Genomic DNA, 21,148 nt, shown 5'->3' with positions numbered 1-21,148 from the left:
GGGAAGATGAAAAAGTTCTAGAGTTGGATGGTGGTGATGGCAGCACAACAATAGAATGTATGTAATGACTCTAAATTGTATATTTAAAATGGTTAAGACAGTAATTTTTTTTTTTTTTGAGACGGAGTCTCGCACTGTCACCCAGGCTGGAGTCCAGTGATGCGATCTCGGCTCACTGCAAGCTCTGCCTCCCAGGTTCATGCCATTCTCCTGCCTCAGCCTCCCAAATAGCTGGGACTACAGGTGCCCACCACCACGCCCGGCTAATTTTTTTTGTAGTTGTAGTAGAGATGGGGTTTCACTGTGTTAGCCAGGATGGTCTCGATCTCCTGACCTCATGATCCGCCCGCCTTGGCCTCCCAAAGTGCTGGGATTACAGGCAAGAGCCACCGCGCCTGGCCTAAAACGGTAAATTTTATGTAATGTGTATTTCACCACAACTTTAAAAAAAGTCACTTCTGAAGCAACATTAGTTAAAATTGCCCTTTTCAGGCATGACATATATTTTCCTTGTATCATTTGACTCTTACTTTTAAAGCAGTGATTTTTCTTTTTCTGCCTATAATCATTGTAAAGGTACTTACGTAGCAGAATATTCAAACAACCCATAATAAGGGTTAAACATTTCCTTTGAGATCAGAAAGAACCATTCTCTGGCGACTCCTCCATAATCCAATCCCTTTTCACCATCAAACTCAATCCACAGTCGAGCCTTGAGGAAGTCTGCCCTCTTGACACCCATAATTCTCCGGTAAGAGTCCTCAAGAACAGTTGCTCGGCGAAGTTTCATTTCAAATTTGTTTGGAATGTCATTCTGAAAATCCAGAGGAGAGACTTACTGTTTAAATCAGTTCAACATAATCACAAACATCTCTCTCATAAAGTTATAACATTCCCTCTACACCCTGTGTCCAAGTCTCTTTTTCCTTACGTAATATACTCAGGGAAAACACAACTAGGTATATTGTCTTGGTTTCCTCTACGGTATGAGAGAGTTCCTGCATTTTCTCTAATTACTTAGTAATATAGACTTCTTTATATCTGAGGAAGCTTTTTGGTTTTTGGAGACAGCTCTGTAATCCAGGCTGGAGTGCAGTGGCGTGAACATGGCTTACTGCAGCCTTGACCTCATGGACTCAAGTGATCCTCTTGCCTCCGCTTCCTAAGTAACTGGACCATAGGCGCGTGCCATCATGCCTGGCTAATTTTTTAAGTTTCTGAGGTCTTGCCATGTTGCCCAGGCTGGTCTCATACTCCTAAGTTCAAGCAATCCTCCCGCTTTGGCCTCCCAAAGTGCTGAGATTATAGGCATGAGTGAGCCATGGCACCCAGCCTAAAGAAGCTACTGATGGTGATGGTAATACCCCCATGAAGGCATTTCATTAATAGTCCTTTTCATATTAAGTTCCAATGAACACCGTTCTGTGACCTGTAGGATAGCCACTGCCTGCTAGCTGTTGCCTGCCTGTCTGTTCAGGGTTTTCCCTACCTCTACTTTCCTCCCTGGAGTCTATCTTCCTTCACTCATTAACAGATGGTGACGTTTACAGACTGTGCCAGTGATATGTTTTGGCTGTGATCCTACCCAAATCTCATCTTGAATTGTAACTCCCACAATTCCCATGTGGCGTGGGAAGAACCCGGTGGGAGGTGATTGAATTATGGGGGCGGGTCTTTCCCCGCACTGTTCTCGTGATAGTGAATGGGTCTCATGAAATCTAATGGTTTCTATGCACAAGCTCTCTCTTTGCCTGCTGCCATCCACGTAAGATGTGACTTGCTCTTCCTTGCCTTCTGCCATGATTGTGAGGCCTCCCTAGCCATGTGGAACTGTAGGTCCAACAAACCTCTTTTGTAAATTGCCTGGTCTCGGGTATGTCTTTATCAGCAGCATGAAAACGGACTAATACTGCGAGGCATGGGTCCCCTGGAATGGTAGATTAACTCATTTAACTTTAAAACAACACTATGCAAAAGCTATTCTTATTGTCTTCATTTTACATATAAAACTGAAGAAGACAACTTAAGAAAGTGTTAGCTCCTGAGTCTGTACTCTTAATTAATGGAGCTACATTGCCTCACTAATCTTTTGTACATTCTTTGCTTATGTGACAAATGTACACAACTATGCTTTAGGCAGACCTTTTTGTACATTTTACAAAAGATATATCTAAATATTTTATTCCTCAGTACTTCGTGGGCAAATTTCCACGGGAAACCAGTAAGAGAAAACATGCCATCAACATTCTGTCACCTCCAAAAAAGAAGGTTAGCTCTAAGGGAAAAAAATCAATTTCATTCTCTATTTAGGGAAAATGGAAAGCCCTATAGAAACATAATAATATAAGCAGTTGATATAAGCAATATAAGCATGATATGAGCAGTTTATTATACTGCTTATGTCACTAAAAAAATGGTAAGCTTGCAGAAAAGTAACTTTAGACTGGATACTAGGGAGCTGCAGGTAAGCATTTATCAAAGGCCTACTTGGGCCAGGTGGTATTGTAGTAGGGCCAACGATGGGGAATAAAAAGAATAAAAACACAGGGTAAGATGTCGTTGCTTCCTCAAGGAGTTTCTCATCTGGTGCATATGTGAAAAACAAGTGTAAATGCTGCTAATTCTGAGACTTAAAATAGGAGGACAATTGCTGATGATAAGAGATGGAAGCAATGTTCTGCAGGGCATAAAAGACTGAGCTATTGACTTCAAATGAGGCAATCAAGGCGGCTTTGAGAGGAAGTCTTTAGACAGAGAGAAAGGGAGGGAAGGATGGAGGAACAGCATACATGAGGGGTCTGATATATTTAATACCTACAGGGTACAGAAGGAGAAGAAGAGAGAGGAAGGGAAAGAAAGCAGGGATTATAGCGAAAAAATGTGACAAAGCAGTCTGGGAGCAGAGGGTGGACAGTGTGAATGCAGATGAGAAGAGAGTTTCTGAGTAGGAAAGCCACATGGTCAGATCGCTGCGTTCTCAGAAGCTGACAGGACAGGGTGTAAAGGGTGGTTTTAAGGAGGAGAAACAAGAGGTACACTGGTCAGTTAAAGATCCCTGGAATAGCTCAGTGAGAGAAGATAGAGGGACCTGTGAAGGAGCAATGGTAGTGGAAGAAGAGAGGGTTACAGGAGAAACTTGAGTGTTTGAACTGAGTAGTAGACAAGTGCATGCATTCTGAAATCTGGCCCTGCGTTCAAATCTTGACTCCACCATTCGTTAGGAGTGAGACTTTGGACAGGTTACATGTCTTTTCTAAGGATTAATTTCCTCATCCATAAAATAGGGATAATAATAATGATAGCTATCCACATGGAGTTGTTTCAAGACTTAATGGAATAATGCATTAAAAATGCTTACACAGTATCTGGCATATGGTAATTATTAGCCATCATTATTCCTAACTACAAGATGTTGAGAATAAGGAAGAGGAAAAGGTTAAAGACAGTGCATGGCTTTCAAGCACCGGTTTTTAATTTTTCTTTTTTCTTTTCTTTTTTTTTTTTTTTTGAGACAGAGTACTGCTCTGTCATCCAGGCTGGAGTGCAGTGGCATGATTATAGCTCAGTGCAGCTTTGAACTCCTGAGCTCAAGTAATCCTCCTGCCTCAGCCTCCCAAAGTGCTGGGTTTACGGGCATGAGCCACTGCACCTGGTGTTTTTAATATTCTTTCTCTCTGTTTTGGTGCTACACGTTCTTACATTCTAAGTGTTCTGCTCTTTTGCTATGATGTGTCTAGATACAGATTTTATTTTTAAAATATTGCTTGGGCTTTTTTATTAATGTTGAGAATTCATATTCTTATCCTTCTCCTCCTTATGATATTGGTCCCCTCCTTCTGGAGTGACTTCATGTCCTTTTATTTTATTTTATTTATTATTATTTTTTGAGACAGTCTCATTCTGTCGCCCAGGCTGGAGTGCAGTGGCATGATCTCGGCTCACTGCAAGCCCCGCCTTCTGGGTTCACGCCATTCTCCTGTCTCAACCTCCTGAGTAGCTGGGACTACAGGCGTCCGCCACCTCGCCCGGCTAATTTCTTGTATTTTCAGTAGGGACAGGGTTCCACTGTGTTAGCCAGAATGATCTCAATCTCCTGACCTTGTGATCCACCCGCCTCGGCCTCCTAAAGTGCTGGGATTACAAGCGTGAGCCACCGCGCCTGGCCGACTTCATGTCTTTACCCTTTCTTTTATATGTTTATTCCTTTACCTACCTTTGTTGCATTCTGGGTAATTTCCATACAAATTAATTAATTTCTCTCTTAATTCTCTTAGTCACCAATATGATATGTCATGTTGCTTAGGAACATGGGATCTGGAGCTAGACCACTTAGCTTTTCTACTTAATAACCATGGGACTTGATCACATTACCTATTCTCTGTGCCTCAGTTTCCTCATCTGTGAAATGTAATAGTAGTCCCTTCCTTACAGAGTTATTGTAGACATTAAATGAATAACATATGTAAACTTCTAAGAAGAATGCCTGGTATGCAGTGAGAGATCAACAAATATAATTGCTTTTATCTTTTTTTTTTTTTGTATTTTGTGGCCTGTAATGGCATTGCCTCCCATCTCCTGCCGCCTGGAAGACATTAACAATTAGATACTACAACATGTTTCAACCACTTAGAGTGGCAAATGGAGAAGCTAGTGCTTCTATTCCTCCAGCATATTCTCATTAAGAATGAAAATATTTACCAGAACAATGAATCAGCAAATATTTAAAATCCCAAAGTCTAGAAGTAGAAAACAAATTTCCAGGGAAATTTTGACACAATGTTATCTTTTCTTTTTTCTTTTTCTTTGAGACAGGGTCTCACTCTGTTGCCCAGGCTGGAGTGCAGTGAAGTGATCTGAGCTCACTGCAACCTCTGCCTACCTGGTTCAAGCGGTTCTCCTGCCTCAGCCTCCCGAGTAGCCAGGATTACAGGCGGGTAACATCACACCCAGCTAATTTTTGTATTTTTAGTAGAGACGGGGGTCTGACCGTGTTGGCCAGGCTGGTCTGGAACTCCTGACCTCAAGTGATCCACCCGCCTCAACCTCCCGAAGCGCTGGGATTACAGGTGTGAGCCACTGCGCCTGGCCCACAAAATTATCTTTAAAAATGAGTTTAGAAAGTTGATGATATTTAAGGATTTTATTAGGGCATAAAATGTTTACACTAAAAAAACTATCATGTTTTATTTTTGTTAAAAATCTGGGTGAAAATCGGAGGTAGCCGACCCACCATCTTGAATCTTTGTGAAAGCCAGCTTCTGGCTTAGAATGCAAGAAAGTATAACCCAATATGGCCACCTAGTGGTAGTATTCCTAAACTGCAGGCAGAGGAGGACAGGATGAGCAAGTAAGAGGCACTAAAACTAGCAGACACCAACAGAAATGAAATAGATGGCCAGATGATGAGTTTAGTTCCAAACATATTGCATTTGTGGTGATGGGAAAAAGTGTACTGAACATAACTGATAAGCATACGGAGACAAGTCACAAGAGCACAGTTCCACTCATGATTGTATTTTTAAATTATGCAGAGACATTACATTTGAAGGTGTAGAGAATGAATGACTACCGCTAGAAAACAACAAAGTCATAAAACAAATCCAGACTCCTCCAACAGAGTCAAAGACTATGCCAGAAGATAATTTCCTGAGCCACTCTTGCTCAGGTTCTACAAAGATCAAGCCCCATAAACCCCACAAGGATACATCAGGTTAGAGCTCTGGAAAGCAAACTTTAAATGCCATTTTTCTATATTATAAAATATCTTACAAAATAAAGACATAAAATAATCAGTGGTCTGTAGTGATATATCACAGCTACACAAAAAATAACCATCCTTTCTCTATGAAAAACTGTTCACTCAGTTGTTACAAATATAGAACAAATTATTACTTTAAACAAAATTTCCCATTACTTTCCATCTATATATTGATGACTCAAGTATTTATCACAAACATCACTAACCTGCTTCTTCAACTTTCTTCGGAAGAACTCATACTTTCTTTTGTAATCCCTGGAGTAGGGCACTGCCTTTAATGGGAAATTTTGGAAAAATAAAGAAGTTTAGGTTGTTTTTATTCTGGAACAATTTTTAAAGTTCCCGGCAGGGTATTTTATGAACATAAGTTAAAGGCATGAAAAGAAAAATATTTGGAAAGAAAAGTTTAATTAGAAGAAAAACAAATACAAAACTTTAAAATATTTAATTTCTCTGTTTAAGACAAAATTATATTCAGCAATTCCTATGGCTGTAATTTTCATTATGCAATATTCTCAAAATGCAGCATGCCAGAAATAGGAAATTTCTTCCAGGTAGAGAAATACTAGAAACAAAAATTTCCATTTCTAAAGAGACTTTCAAAGTGATTTCTCCATTAAACAGGCAATGTGAAAAGCGTACTTTTTCCTTGAACTCCAAGGAATTGCCTTTTTGAGCCATTAAAGGACTACATGTTGAGATAGTAAATAGTAATAAAAAAAAGGTATCTTCAGTTTTATTTTTATGAATTAGAAAACAAAATCTGAATAAAATGGAAGAAGCAGCTATAAAAAAGGATAATAATTTTCCTATCTGACTACAGTTATCATATATGGTAATATTTGTACTTAAGTGTGGATGTGTCTTACATACTGGGCATTTACAATGATTTCTTTTTCTTTTTCTTTTTTTTGAGATGGAGTCTCGCTCTGTCACCCAGGCTAGAATGTGGTGGTGCAATCTCTCAGTTCACCGCAACCTCCGCCTCCTGGGTTCAGGTGATTCTCCTGCCTTGGCCTCCCAAGTAGCTGGACTACAGGTGTCTGCTACCATGCCTAACTAATATTTTTTGCATTTTTAGTAGAGACAGGGTTTCACCATATTGGCCAGGCCAGTCTTGAACTCCTGACCTCAGGTGATCCACCTGCCTTGGCCTCCCCCAAAGTGCTGGGATTACAGGTGTGAGCCTGGCCTGATTTCTATAAAAAAATTTAAGAATGACCCTGGAGTGGATAGGGTGCTGCTGCTTCCTCATCTGGATACACTCTGCTCCTCTCTGATTTGTAGAGGACTGTCAACATTCTTGTTCAGACAGTGGCAGGCACCCACCTGAGCTCAGCAGCCCACACTGCCTTAGCATTCCGACTGTCTGGCTCACCTGTCTCCCACTGCTATTGCATAGGGTAAAGATAATGACGTCATAGAATCTTTTCAAATAACTGAGACTTGGAGTATGGGAAATGGGGGAGAGGAGACAGAATGGCCAATGTGCTTTCCTCTCAATGCCTGTAGGGTTATGCCCTTGAGTATCTGCTTTTGAAGAGACAGGTGAGGGGACAGTCCCATCAGAGCACATCAGCACAGAGAGACTTACTGGTCCAGTTATTGCTACATTCTGCAACCGAGGATCTTCCCATTGTGTTCTTTTTATATCTGAAGGGAAGAAAAAGAAAAATGGTGTACTTTCTCACAGATAAAATTTATTACAAAAAATAACATAACGAAAAATTGCATTGCACATACTGTGATTTATGTAGAAGATTCTTCCATCTGTGTGAGTTCTCTCTTCCCATCCTGGCTATAATGAAGAATATATTTCAATTATGTTAGGATAGGGTTTTAGATGAATGGATAGAAAAACAGCACTGGTTGTATGGTTAACTTGCATATTCCATTCGATTCTTAGAAGGTATCAACCTTTTTAAATTTTTTATTTTATTTTTATTTTTTTGAGATGGAGTCTTGCTCTTTCACCCAGGCTGGAGTGCAGTGGCGCTATCTTGGCTCACTGCAAGCTCCGCCTCCCGGGTTTACGCCATTCTCCTGCCTCAGCCTCCCGAGTAGCTGGGACTACAGGCGCCCACCACCACGTCCGGCTAATTTTTTGTATTTTTAGTAGAGACGGGGTTTCACCGTGTTCGCCAACATGGCGTGTTGGCCAGGATGGTCTGGATCTCCTGACCTCGTGATCCACCCACCTCAGCCTCCCAAAGTGCTGGGATTACAGGCATGAGCCACCGCGCCCAGCCTACATTTTAATAATAATATTAATTATAGCTGATAAAGAACGACTATATCCAAAAATACAAAATATTTGAGATAGCCAAGTTAGATGGGTTAGCATTTCTATACACTTACAGGTAAAGGCCCTAGATCACTGGAAGTATCAAGTGATGTCTTTCCTCTCAGATGGGCTGGAATTTTCAATCTTGGATCTTCCTTTTTTGGTAGAGTAAATAAAGAACAATACACACACACAAATTTTAAAATAATGAAAGTCAGTCTGTTACCATGTTTTCTAGCATCAATGGATATTTAAAATATTCTCTTGTAAAAGTCAATTTATACTTTATTTCCTAAATATGTGACATAATATTTTCTCCTTCTAAAATCTATCACTCTCAGGCTATAAGATCAAAAGGAATAAGGAGCAGTTCTCAGGGATCACCACTAACTGGTAATCTCTTTTGCCCCACGCTTTAGGAAATGTGTCACATACGGCTTTTCTCTATGTAAAAACTGGTGAAAGAGTGGGACATTAAATTAGACCACATGATATTTCTTTCATTGATTTTTTTTGAGATGGAGTTTCACTCTTGTCACCCAGGCTGGAATGCAATGGCACCATCTCAGCTCACTGCAACCTCTGCCTCCCAGGTTCCAGGGATTCTCCTGCCTCAGTCTCCTGGGTAGCTGGGATTACAGGCATGCACTACCATGCCCGGCTAATTTTTGTATTTTTAGTAGAGATGGGGTTTCACCATGTTGGCCAGGCTAGTCTTGAACTCCTGACCTCAGATGGTCCACTCACCTTGGCCTCCCCAAGTGCTGAGATTACAGGCGTAAGCCACCGTGCCCGGCCCTGGACCACATGATATTTCTAAGCCCCAGAACATGCATTTTGCCAGCTATCTGTTCAAGGGTTGATTAATATTTTTGAATAACAGGAAGGTAAGCCCAAAAACGTTATCAAAGGCCAATTCAGAATGTTAAAAAAGAGAACAAAATTCAATTTATTTGGTTTAATTTACATATATTATCTTAATAGTATTAATTTATTAAATAATTTTAGTATTATTTAAGCTATGTTGGTCTTTTAATAATCAAAATCTATTCATCAGCTGCTAATTTTAAGTAATTTTTCTTTTTATTTATTTATTTTTTTGAGATGGAGTCTCGCTCTGTTGCCCAGGCTGGAGTGCAGTGGCGTGATCCCAGCTCACTGCAAGCTCCACCTCCTGGGTTCATGCCATTCTCCAGCCTCAGTCTCCCAAGCAGCTGGGACTACAGGTACCCACCACCATGCCTGACAAATTTTTTTGCATTTTTAGTAGAAACAAGGTTTCACCATGTTAGCCAGGATGGTCTTGATCTCCTGACCCTGTGATCTGCCCCCCTCAGCCTCCCAAAGTGCATGAGTCACTGTACCCGGCCTTTAAGTAATTTTTCTGTTAGTAGTAAGCCAAGCACTAAACACCTTTAAGACTTATCTTAAAATAAAAATACTTGTTCTACCTAGCCTCACAAGGTTTTTCTGATATTAAATGAGATATGGATTCAAAAGGGCTTTGGAGCTATAAAGCCTCATATAAAAGCAAAGGGTTATTCCTATATATCTTCCTAAGCATTTGTGGCCAGTGAGCTAAAAACTGGAAATAGGAAGTAAACATGAATATCTCCGTAACCCAAAACAATATTAAAAAGAGGCATAAGCATTCTCTTGAATACATATAATATTATTAAGAATTCAATATATCTTTCAATGAATATTAGGAAACACAGGTTATAGAAATACACACTTAAAGATTGTAAGGAACTACACATAAGAGATGATTATTGTTGTTATAAATTTAAATGGAAGAGTGTCCAAGTTACCCAGGTGGTGGTTTTAGTGTTGTGGTCAATAAAGAAAGGCCTCCCATTTGGCGCATGTCGGACTTCCCAGCCTTTAGGAAGGAATCCTTGCTCAATTTCAGATGGCTGGGTCACCTGCTGGCTTGAATCACTGGTGGAGGCTTGTGATTGAGGGCCCGCAGAACTCTGGCTTGATGTCAGCTGACTGGTCTCCACTGTGGCCTAGCACATTAATGAAATCATACTGTAATATTTTATAGAAAGAAAACTCACAAATAGATGCAGTTAAAAAGGTAACCTAACCTGCAAATAGAATACACACCCTCCATTAAAGAGATTCTACATATTTGAGGCTCATTTTCAAATGTCGTTATGGCATATTAATATTTTCCCAACATTTTAATAATGCATTACATTTAATAACATTTAATAACACTTTTCCAATACATTATTTTGTATAACTTTATTTTTACAGTAATTTATAATTTCTCAACTCATTCTCAAGCAGTAAGATGGTAGTTAACAGTCTGCTGTGGGTGCATCTGACTGAAGGAGTGAGGTCCACAAGCGCAAGTCCTAGCTGCAAGGGGAGCTCTGGTGCCTATGGGAGGAGGTCGTCTTTGTTTTCCCAAAACTCATAGGATGGGGAATTCCTCATACACAGAAGTAGATTCAAATGTTGGGCAGACAAAATGAATGGCAAATATCTACCACAGAAATGGATAAGTGAAATGTAACATATTCATGACGGAATATTAGTAGTTAAGAGAAATACACTGGATCTATAAATAACAATATAGACAGAGCTTTAAAACAATGTTAAGCAAAAAAAGGTGTGGACTTATGGGGCAAAGTTTTTTTTAATTGAGCAGCACCTCATTCTGTAAAATAAAATGAGTGTTCTCTCATTGCAAAATTAGAAACACAGGCATATAAACAATATTTTACATTTTCTTTTCTTTTTTTTTTTTTGGAGACGGAGTTTTGCTCTGTTGCCCAGGCTGGAGTACAGGGGCGCAATCTTGGCTCACTGCAAGCTCCACCTCCCAGGTTCGATCAATTCTCCGGCCTCAGCGTCCCAAGTAGCTGGGATTACAGGCATGTGCCACCATGCCCGGCTAATTTTATTTTACATTTTTAAAGCTCTTTATATAAGTATATAAAAAAGGCTAAAAGAATACACAAGAAATTCAAGATGGTGGTTCCCCCTGGGGAATGGGACCAAGAGCTTGGCTAAAAGGAATTTAGCTTAATCTATAAGACTCTATTTTTAAAAATAAAATGTCTGGAAATTAATATGGTAACTTGTTAATGATGGTAATTCTGAGTGTAAAGAATATGTGCATTTGCTATATTATTCTCTGCACTTTTCAGTGCTAAAATATTTCTCAACAAGAGACACGGTGGTAAGAGAAAATAAATATTTTGCTAAACACTTACAAGGAAATATTATAGATGAAACTGTTGCCAAGGGGAGGTGTCATCAGCATAAACTTCTTTTTTTTGAGATGGAGTTTCGCTCTTGTTGCCCAGACTGGAGCACAATGGCACAATCTCGGCTCACTGCAACCTCCGCCTCTTGGGTTCAAGTGATTTGCCTGCTTCAGTCTCCCGAGTAGCTGGGATTACAGGCATGCGCCACCATACCTGGCTAATTTTTGTATTTTTAGTAGAGATGGGGTTTCTCCGTGTTGATCAGGCTGATCTTGAACTCCCAACCTCAGGTGATCCACCCGCCTAGGCCTCCCAAAGTGCTGGGATTACAGGCATGAGCCACCTTGCCCAGCCCAGCATAAACTTCTTTAATAGATACCAATCGACAAGATTATCTTTTAGTTAAAATAACAATCTTAACTATTCAAATTACAAAAATACCCCAAAACTAGATCATTTGCTTTTTCCTTATTCTCATTTGAACTTGTTTTATATAATAACAAGTGGTAATTCGTGTATATTAGAGATTCATAGGGAATGGCAGACACTTAACATCAGTGTCAGAAAATAAATAATTAGAAGATGCTACGGCCAGGCACGGTGGCTCATGCCTGTAATTCCAGCACTTTAGAAGGCTGAGGTGGGTGGATCACCTGTGATAGGAGTTTCAGATCAGTCTGGCCAACATAGTGAAACCCCATCTCTACTAAAAATACAAAAATTAGCTGGGCGTGGTGGCGTGCGCCTGTAGTCCCAGCTACTTGGGACGCTGAGGCAGGAGAATTGCTTGAACCCAGGAGGCAGAGGTGCAGTGAGCCAAGATCACGCCATTGCACTCCAGCCTGGGTGACAAGAGCGAGACTCCATCTCAAAAAAAAAAAAAAAAAAAGAAAATTCTAGAAGTATCCAGCGTGTACTACAAAGTGATGTACTAGTTGACATAGGGATGTGACAGTTGAAATCCTGTAAGAAAGCAAGTGAACAAAATGCAGGATACCTGTACAGTGGGCTTTGTCCAAGTAGTCGTTCTGGAATTGTGATCTACATAATATGATCTTCCTCTTTCATCTTGTTTTTCTTCCCAACCTGGTGGTAATCCAGATGAAGTAGGCAAAAGCTACAGTGAAGCATAACAGAAGAATTAAATACATCAAGTTTAAGAATCCTTCTATCACCCCCAAAAGTTCCCTCCGTCCCTATCCCTACTCTCAGCCGGAAACAACCACTCATCTGCTCTCTGTTGCTACAATTTTGCCTTTTCTAGAAATATATATATATATATAGAGAGAGAGAGAGAGAGAGAGAGAGAGCGAGAGAGAAACAGAGTCTTGCTCTGTTGTCCAGGCTGGAATGCAGTGGTGCAATCTTGGCTCACTGCAGCAACCTCTGCCTCTCGGGTTCAAGCTATTCTCGTGCCTCAGCCTCCCGAGTAGCTGGGATTACAGGCATGTGCCAACACACGCAGCTAGTTTTTGTATTTTTAGTAACAACAGGGTTTCACCATATTGGCCAGGCTGGTCTTGAACTCCTGACCTCAAGTGATCCACCTGCCTCAGCCTCCCAAAATGCTGAGGTTACAGGCATGAGCCACTGTGCCTGACCAGAAGACTTAAATATTAACAAGAAAGAATCCTTTGAAAAGCACCACATCCCTTCTTCACTACTTGCTTGCTTTTAAACAATTCATATTTTATTTTATTTTGAACTAAAACCATGTATTATAATAAAAATGGGTAAATTATACATTTTAGTGAAGTAAACCACATTTCAAATATTTTAAAATGTGCAAAATAAAGTGTACAGTATTTCACTTGGGGAAAAAAAACACTAGAACAATAATGTTAAGAGTGATAACAACCCTAATAAAACATCCCAACAATAACAAGCACACGCTCTGTTTAACACGGATAATGTCATTTATTTCCCACCCGAATTTCAATGAGATAATTACTAATACTGGCTCATTTTACTGATGAGTAAACAGAAGCTTACAATATAGAAGTAACTTGCTACTACACTTGGTCTTAGCCAAAAGGCCGAGAGTGATGGAATTAACCTGTTAAGCGACATTGCTTCTAAGGAATGGAGCTGAGATTTGAACCCAGGTAATCTAACAACAGAAATCATGCTTATCTGCTGAATCAAGGGTTACTCCTGCCTTGTTTCTCTAAAAGCTAGGAGATGCTATTTATCATAGTTTGTTAAAAATGAGTAAAGAGAGGTTTGGTTATTTCCAGGCTTACTTAAAATAGTCCTAAATCCAGGCTGGGTGTAGTGGCTCACCCCTATAATCCCAGCACTTTGAGAGGCGGAGGTGGGTGGATCACCTGAGTTCAGGAGGTTGAGGCCAGCCTGGCCAACATGGTGAAACCTCGTCTCTACTAAAAATACAAAAAAAAAATTAACTGGGCATGGTGGTGGGCACCTATCCCAGCTACTCAGGAGGCTGAGACAGGAGAACTGCTTGAACTGGGAGGCAGGGGTTACAGTGATCTGAGATCACACCATTGCACTCTAGCCTGGGCAACAGAGCAAAACTCTGACTCAAAAAAACCCACAAAAATTAGCTGGGCGTGGTGGTCCATGCCTGCAGTCCCAGCTACTCAAGAGGCTGAGGCAGGAGAATCGCTTGAACCCAGGAGGCGGAGGTTGCAGTGAGCTGAGATTGCGCCACTGCACTCCAGCCTGGGCAACAGAGCAAGACTCTGTCTCCAAAAAAAAAAAAAAAAAAAAAAGGTCCTAAATCTGGCCTTCCTGTTGTCATTTTGAAGCAGATTAGACCTGGTTTGGTGTGGCTCCTTAAGGTGTCTTACAACATAAAAACCAACACCACCAGTCTCCACACTGAAGACACCGCTCACTAGATACACAGGAGCCCTACATACTTTGCTGACAGTTGTGATGAACTGTTAGATCACAAAATGATGGATTTAAATGCTGCCCAGTTGTACAAATGTCCATCAGCTGGTGAACAGATAAATGTAGTGATATATCTCTACAATGGAATACCGTGCACTAATAGAGGCATGCAATAACATGGATCTATGTGAAAAACAGCATGCTAAGTGAAAAAGGTCAGACACATAAGCTTCCACCCTACAACTCCCTTTACGTGAGATTTCTAGAAAAGGCAAAACTGTAGCAATAGAGAGCAGATGAGTGGTTCCTTGCAACTGAGAGTAGGCATAGGGATTGAGGGAACTTTTCGGGCTGATAGAAGGTTCTTAAACTTGATTGTGGTGATGTCTCCATAACTGTATACATTTCCAAAAACTCTTTAATTGTATGATCAAACATGGCTGGATTTTATGGTATGTAAATTACACTCCAAGACAGCTCTTAAAAAAAAAAAACCCAATCAATGTATTGAGGGGAAAAAAAGGCATGGAAACAACTTTTCTGGTACATAAAATATAAATCATCTCAAGATTCTGCTGCTCATCCGAAGCACCTAAAGTAGTGTTGGGTGAATGTCTGTCAGTCAATGAGAACTTCCACATATCCATTGTATAGAGGACATTATAAGGTGCAGAGGGAAAAATACCAGGAACTCGACTTGAGCAGGCTCTGATCTAATGGAGGAGGCTGGACAGATGACAGTGAGTGACAGTAAGGCCGGCGAAGGTAGTCTTTCAATGGCATCTGTCCTCTTGTTGATGGTCAATATTGACCAGAGCAATGGATGCATAGGTGGGTGACGTCTCATTCCTCAGCACAGGATCTGTGTCCCATTCTTAGTGCAGGGTGTTATTCAGACAGATAAACCACTCATGGGCTGAGGATTTTGAAGCCTCTGCATTGCTGTCCTAGAACATACCCTGTTTTTCAAAGCTGATATCTAGACTGCCATTCCAAATTCCAGATGGTTGGGGAAGAAAATGAGAAAGCCATTCCAAGCAGGGAAATGGAATGCACGCAGACTCAGAAGCGGGAGAGAATCAGGACATGGGAACAGTCTGCTTGGAAGAAAAAGCATAGATAGGAATGAAGGCAGCAGGAGGCTTCTGTTGGGGGATAAGGAGAAGGGTAGGCTGAAGAGGCTGGGAGCCTGGGAGTTTTACTTTAGTTTCAAAAACAAGTAGGGTCTCTGGAAAAGGGAGACAAACTCAGAGTAGTGAGGCTTGTGTCAGGAAGAGGATGGAGGCAGGGTTAAGGTTCAAGCTGCCATCCAGCCTGTGACTGGGACAGCACTGAGCAGGAAGCAGAAGGCCTTAGTAGACTGGTGGATGTGATACTGCAGGGAAGAAACAGACCAGAGACTGATAAACTCCAGCCTGGCCGCCAGGCGTGTCAATGCCAGTGCACACCTGAGTGATGAAACCCTGGCTATGCTTCATGTACAGGGCAGACATGGCTGCTGGATGCCATGTGCTTACGCAGAGCATCGCCAATTGGACACAGTGATCCTGAATTGTATGCTGCATGCAGCGGACCACCTCTAGCCAGCACGGTGCTTCAACCGACAAGCCCAGATACCACCCACAGTCACCAGTATGCAGAGACTGTGCTTTTAACATGGGAGAGACAGTTCTGCATGTTTTGTCTTTGAGGCCTTTCCCTGAACATCACCACCTGGAGCCTACATTCTCTGCTGTATTAGTTCCCTGTAAGGCAAACGTTCACACTTAGTCTTCTAAATAATAAAAAATAAAAAGAGATGCTGAGTTTTATATTTTTATTGATTGATGGGAGAGGGTAAAACTCACCACAGGAAGTGCAGGTTGTTCCTCAAAAGTATAGGCTTGTAAGCTGCCTCTTCTGCTGGAATGATTCTTGTAAAAAAACAAGACAACAGAAGGAGAATACCTTGAGATTTGTGATTTGTCTCTGAGCATCAACTAAGGTAGTGAGGGTAAGTATGACAGGGAAGAGAAGGCTGGCTAGGATGCAGCTGTCGAGACCGCAGGCTGAGGCACGTGGTCGCTCTCAGCCCCCTACGTGGACACCTTCACACATCCAGCTCCCACGCCCCGGGTGCTGGACTGCCTCCTGGACACCTTCTCTTGAATGTCTCACAGAAACTATTCTCAAATGCACTCTCTCTCCACTTTAGTTACTAGTTTTATTGTTGTTTTAACTTCAAGTTTTCATCTTTTGTCACTTCGATGACAATGGCAGCAATATCCTAATAGGTTTCCTCATTGCAAGTCTTACTTCCTTAAGTCCATTCTCCATGCTGCACGCTGCAGGTTCAGAGCATCCTGCAGTGCACAGCCAGTCCTGTCATTCTGGAGCTGAAGCCCATGACAGCACAGAAAACAATGCTTCCTGAGCACCACGACCTGCCTCTTCCTGACTTCTTCTGCCACTTCCCACTTTGCAATCCACCCCCTGGACATTCCAGACTACTTGTTTCCTGGAAATCTCTTGTTCATTCTTTCCTTATGTTTTTCTATTCATGCTATTATCACTATCCGAAATATCTTAGTTTTGTTATTTCACGACATCAAAATTTACAATGCACGTACAAATTAAATCAGAATATCCACTGTAGTACTGTTTATAATAGTACTGTAAACAATCTAAAGTCTTTTAATAGGAGACTGGTGAAATACCTTAAGGACGACTTGTACAATGGAATATGCCAGAGTTTAATGATTGTTTTAGTTGGTTTCTAAAGGAGTACATCTATATATACCGAAATGGTTCAATGTCTAAGAGACAGCAAGTGAACAAAGCAAGTTACCAAAAAGTATGTTTAAGATGATCTCAGGCTAAAAAATCACCTACAAATATATGTGTATGCATTCATGTTTATGAATATACAGAAAAAGTTTCCATATATGTATGCATGTGATTTATCACCAGCAAATCAATATCATTTATTCTTTAGTCTTTGACCACTAATAGTGACTGAGGGAGCATACACTAGTGGTAAGATGGAAAATTTAATTTTTATTTATTTATTATTTATTTATTTATTTTACTTACTTATTTTTTTGAGCCAGAGTCTTGCTCTGTCACCCAGGCTGGAATGCAGAGGCACGATCTTGTCTTACTGCAACCTCCACGTCCCAGGTTCAAGCAATTCTCCTGCCTCAGCCTACTGAGTAGCTGGGATTACAGACACGTGCCACTGTACCCGGCTAATTTTTATATTTTTAATAGAGACGGGGTTTCGCCATGTTGGCCAGGCTGGTCTTGAACTCCTGACCTCATGTGATCTGCCCACCTTGGCCTCTCAAAGTGCTGGAATTACAGGTGTGAGCCACAATGCCCAGCCTTAAGTTTTATTTTATATACCTAAATACAATTTCAATTTGTAACCGCAACCATACAGTGCTTTAAAAATATTTTTTAAAAATAGATAACAATCATCCATGTTATAAAATTCGAAAGGAGCCTAGGCAACAATACTATACCCAGTCTCTACAAAAATTTTTTTAAAAATTAGTGGGGGTACAATGGCATGTGCCTGTAGTACCAGCTACTCTAGAGGCTGAGGTGGGAGAATCCCTTGAGCTCAGAAGTTTGAGATTGTGGTGAGCTATAATCATGCTACTGCACTCCAGCCTGGGCGACAGAGTGAGATCCTATCTCAAAAAACCAAAAGGTACAAACAGTATATATCCTGTTCATTCTTTGCCTCTCTTCAGAGGCAAGCAACGTTACTAGTTTCCTGTTTCGTTCTTGAGTAAATCATACACACATTTATGCTCTGCATTTAAGTAATTTACATAAATCCTGGAATAACAAACACACTGTTCTGTACCTTGCTGTTTTTCATTTACCAGCAGCTCTTAGGGATTGTTCCATCTGACATATACACTTGAGCCCACCTTGTTCTCTTCAATGGCTGCATAGTATCACACTATATGGTTGCCAGGTATTACTTTAAGTAAAAAAAAAAAAACTACCAGGAAGAAAAGGGATGGGATTGCATGTGATTTATCACCAGTGAATCAATATAGTTTATTCTTTTTTTTTCTTGAGACGGAGTTTCACTGTCACCCAAGCTGGAGTGCAATGGTGCGATCTTGGCTCACTGCAACCTCTGCCTCCTGGGTTCAAGCAATTCTTCTACCTCAGCCTCCTGAGTAGCTGGGATTACAGGTGTGCACCACCACACCCAGCTAATTTTTGTATTTTTAGTAGTGACAAGGTTTCGCCATGTTGCCCAGCTGGTCTTGAACTCCTGACCTCAAGCCATCTGTCCACCTCAGCCTCCCAAAGTGCTGGGATGATGGGCGTGAGCCACCGTGCCCGGCCTAATGTAGTTTATTCTTTAGGTCTTTGACTGCCCTGTCCTACCCTCCTGTGAAAAAATGAAATGAATGAAGACAGAACAGACAAATGGAAGAAAGGAAGGGCAAGAGGCAAGCAGGCAGATTTACTGGTGGATATTCATATTCACGTACAACTATCTACTGTGAAGCTTCTTGAAGAAGATGCTAGAGCAGAGGTTAGCACACATTTCCTGTTAAGGTCCAAACAGTAAATACTGACTGTGGGCCATATGGTTGCTGCTGTAACTACTCAATTGAGATGATGTAGTGTGAAAGCAGAGATGGGCAATATCTAAACAAACGATGTGGCTGTATTCCAGTGGTAATTATTCATAACAGGCAGCTGCCGATTTGGCCCACTGGTTGTAGTTTGCTTTCCTCTGCACTAGAATATAAGTCCCATGAAGGCAGGAGATATTGTTAATTTTATTTACTGATGTATCCTCAGTAACTAGCATACAGTACCTTGCTCTCAATAAATATTTACTTGCTCTCAATAAATATTTACTAACTAAATGAAAAGCATGGAAACCTCAACTGGAAATGACAAATAGCATCCTCTCAGAGAGTAATCTTTGTCTCCTACTGAATCTCCCCTGATGAGAGAGTTTAGACAGCTAGCTATGAAGTTCTCATCATGGAAGCATATGCTGGAATACTTTATTCTGAACCCTATGGACAACAGTTTTTACAGTAGTGGCTGAAGTGAAAATGTCATCGATTTCCTTGTTTAGTCAAAGTATATCAGTTCTTATTCATATATACCTGTTGGTGACATTTGTGATATCATGTTAAAACTTCAGGTCAGAAGCAGTGGCTCATGCCTGTAATCCCAGCACTTTGGGAGTCTGAGGCGGGTGGATCACTTGAGGCCAGGAGTTCAAGACCAGCCTGGCCAACAGGGTCAAACTCCTCCATCTCTACTAAAAATACAAAAATTAGCTGGGCGTGGTGGTGTGTGCCTGTAATCCCAGTTATTCAGGAGGCTGAGGCATGAGAATCGCTTGAAGCTGGGAGGTGGAGTTTGCAGTGAGCCAAGACAGCACCACTGCACTCCAGTCTAGGTGACAGAGTGAGACGTCTCAAAACAAACAAACAGACAAACAAACAAAAAACCAAGTTCAGCATAACGGGGAGAGAGAAAAGCAGTCCCTAACATCCAGGAGCTGGCCTGGCACTCATAGGTAAGATCAAGACAAAATCAAGACCACTCTGTCATTGTGGCTGAATATAGACAAAACATGAACACTGTCCAAGCCACAAAATACCAAACATTTCCCTCTCCTGGCAAATGTGAGTGACTGTTCTACTTTGCTAATCATTGCTTTAGCCTCACTACGGATAAGATTTGAGATGCAAAATCATAGAATTATCCGGGCTTCCCAACAGCATCTCACACAGAGCAAAGTCCTGCTTCCTAAAACCCTCTTCAAAATCACCTAACGGGAGCCCAAATCCTTGAAGTCTTTTCTAACATTCTGCTACCAAAACACCATGGTGCGTGTTCTCCCTTGCCGAAATGAATAATAAACCCAAGTTGTTGAATTACAAATGTGTCCCTAGTGATTTTTGTCTGGAGGGTATTCACATAACGGAAATTTGGATGCCATGACTCTGGTCCATACTATTGATGGGGATATTTGAAAAATGCCCACGTTATAAAGTCCCAAGATCCCTAACATATTATTACATATTATTGCATTTAAGACAAAATTTTACATAAAAGTTAGTTGTTGAATGGTATAATAAGCATAATATAAACTACTGAAGCCATAACAAAATCTAAGAGCGTCTTACTGAGCTGGATGCTGACTGGCTTGTGGCTGAATTTCCAAAAATGGTGAGTCTGGCATTCAATTCTTCTGCAAGATGAGTTGGAACATCCAAGTTACTTGATGGTGGAGGTGATGGGAAGGCCTGGCTACTATACATGGTGGCTTCATCTTCTCTTATAATTTCCCAGTTCTAAAATGAACAGAATAAGCTTGAGCCACACATACTTTATTGCTATAACATGTCTATCAAGGAGAACTAGGAAACTACTTATACCTCGGAAGACTCTCGGTTATCAACACTTTCTGTTTCCTCGGATATTTGCCGCCTGGTGGTAAATGCACGTTGTGCTTGCAGCTGAATGTTGCCATTCTCAGCATCTGTTAGGTTGTCCCTATATTGGAAGTATAAAAAGTCATCATCCATGTCTTAAGCAGTTAAAATGATTGTCAAAGATTCTGTGATCGTTGAAAAAAAAATCTACATTAGATCAATAAAAAAATGTATTGTCTGGCCGGGCGCGGTGGCTCACACCTGTACTCCCAGCACTTTCGGAGGCCGAGGCGGGCGGATCATGAGGTCAGGAGATTGAGACCATCCTGGCCAACATGGTGAAACCCCATCTCTACCAAAAATACAAAAAATTAGCTAGGCGTGGTGGTGGGCACCTGTAGTCCCAGCTACTTGGGAGGCTGAGACAGGAGAATAGTGTGAACCCGGGAGGCGGAGCTTGCAGTGAGCCGAGATCACGCCACTGCACTCCAGCCTGGGCAACAGAGCGAGACTGCGTCTCAAAAAAAAAAAAAAAAAAAAAAAAAAAAGTATTGTCTTTGATCAAAGGCTACTTCAACATGCATAGATTCAATCATGGGTAGGCAGACTG

At 41.1% G+C, this 21,148-nt stretch overlaps 1 protein-coding gene across 3 annotated transcripts in view; it reads right to left on the bottom strand.

Annotated features, from left to right (window-relative positions):
* Nucleotides 1-21,148, bottom strand: part of LOC105493093 (NEDD4 E3 ubiquitin protein ligase) — a 167,428-nt gene that overhangs the window by 14,837 nt on the left and 131,443 nt on the right. For all 3 annotated transcript variants that reach the window (XM_071066808.1, XM_071066806.1, XM_071066807.1), the window contains 10 exons: nt 20,542-20,659; nt 20,290-20,457; nt 15,973-16,038; nt 12,264-12,383; nt 9,854-10,054; nt 8,117-8,197; nt 7,502-7,556; nt 7,353-7,411; nt 5,965-6,030; nt 585-814 (listed from right to left, as the gene is read on the bottom strand). In XM_071066808.1, coding sequence (XP_070922909.1) covers nt 585-814; nt 5,965-6,030; nt 7,353-7,411; nt 7,502-7,556; nt 8,117-8,197; nt 9,854-10,054; nt 12,264-12,383; nt 15,973-16,038; nt 20,290-20,457; nt 20,542-20,659 — 1,164 coding nt within the window. The remainder of the gene's footprint in view (nt 1-584; nt 815-5,964; nt 6,031-7,352; nt 7,412-7,501; nt 7,557-8,116; nt 8,198-9,853; nt 10,055-12,263; nt 12,384-15,972; nt 16,039-20,289; nt 20,458-20,541; nt 20,660-21,148) is intronic.

Source organism: Macaca nemestrina, chromosome 7 (genome assembly GCF_043159975.1).
Source record: "Macaca nemestrina isolate mMacNem1 chromosome 7, mMacNem.hap1, whole genome shotgun sequence".
NCBI classification, from domain to species: Eukaryota; Metazoa; Chordata; class Mammalia; order Primates; family Cercopithecidae; genus Macaca; species Macaca nemestrina.
This window is presented reverse-complemented; position numbering and strand designations above follow the sequence as displayed.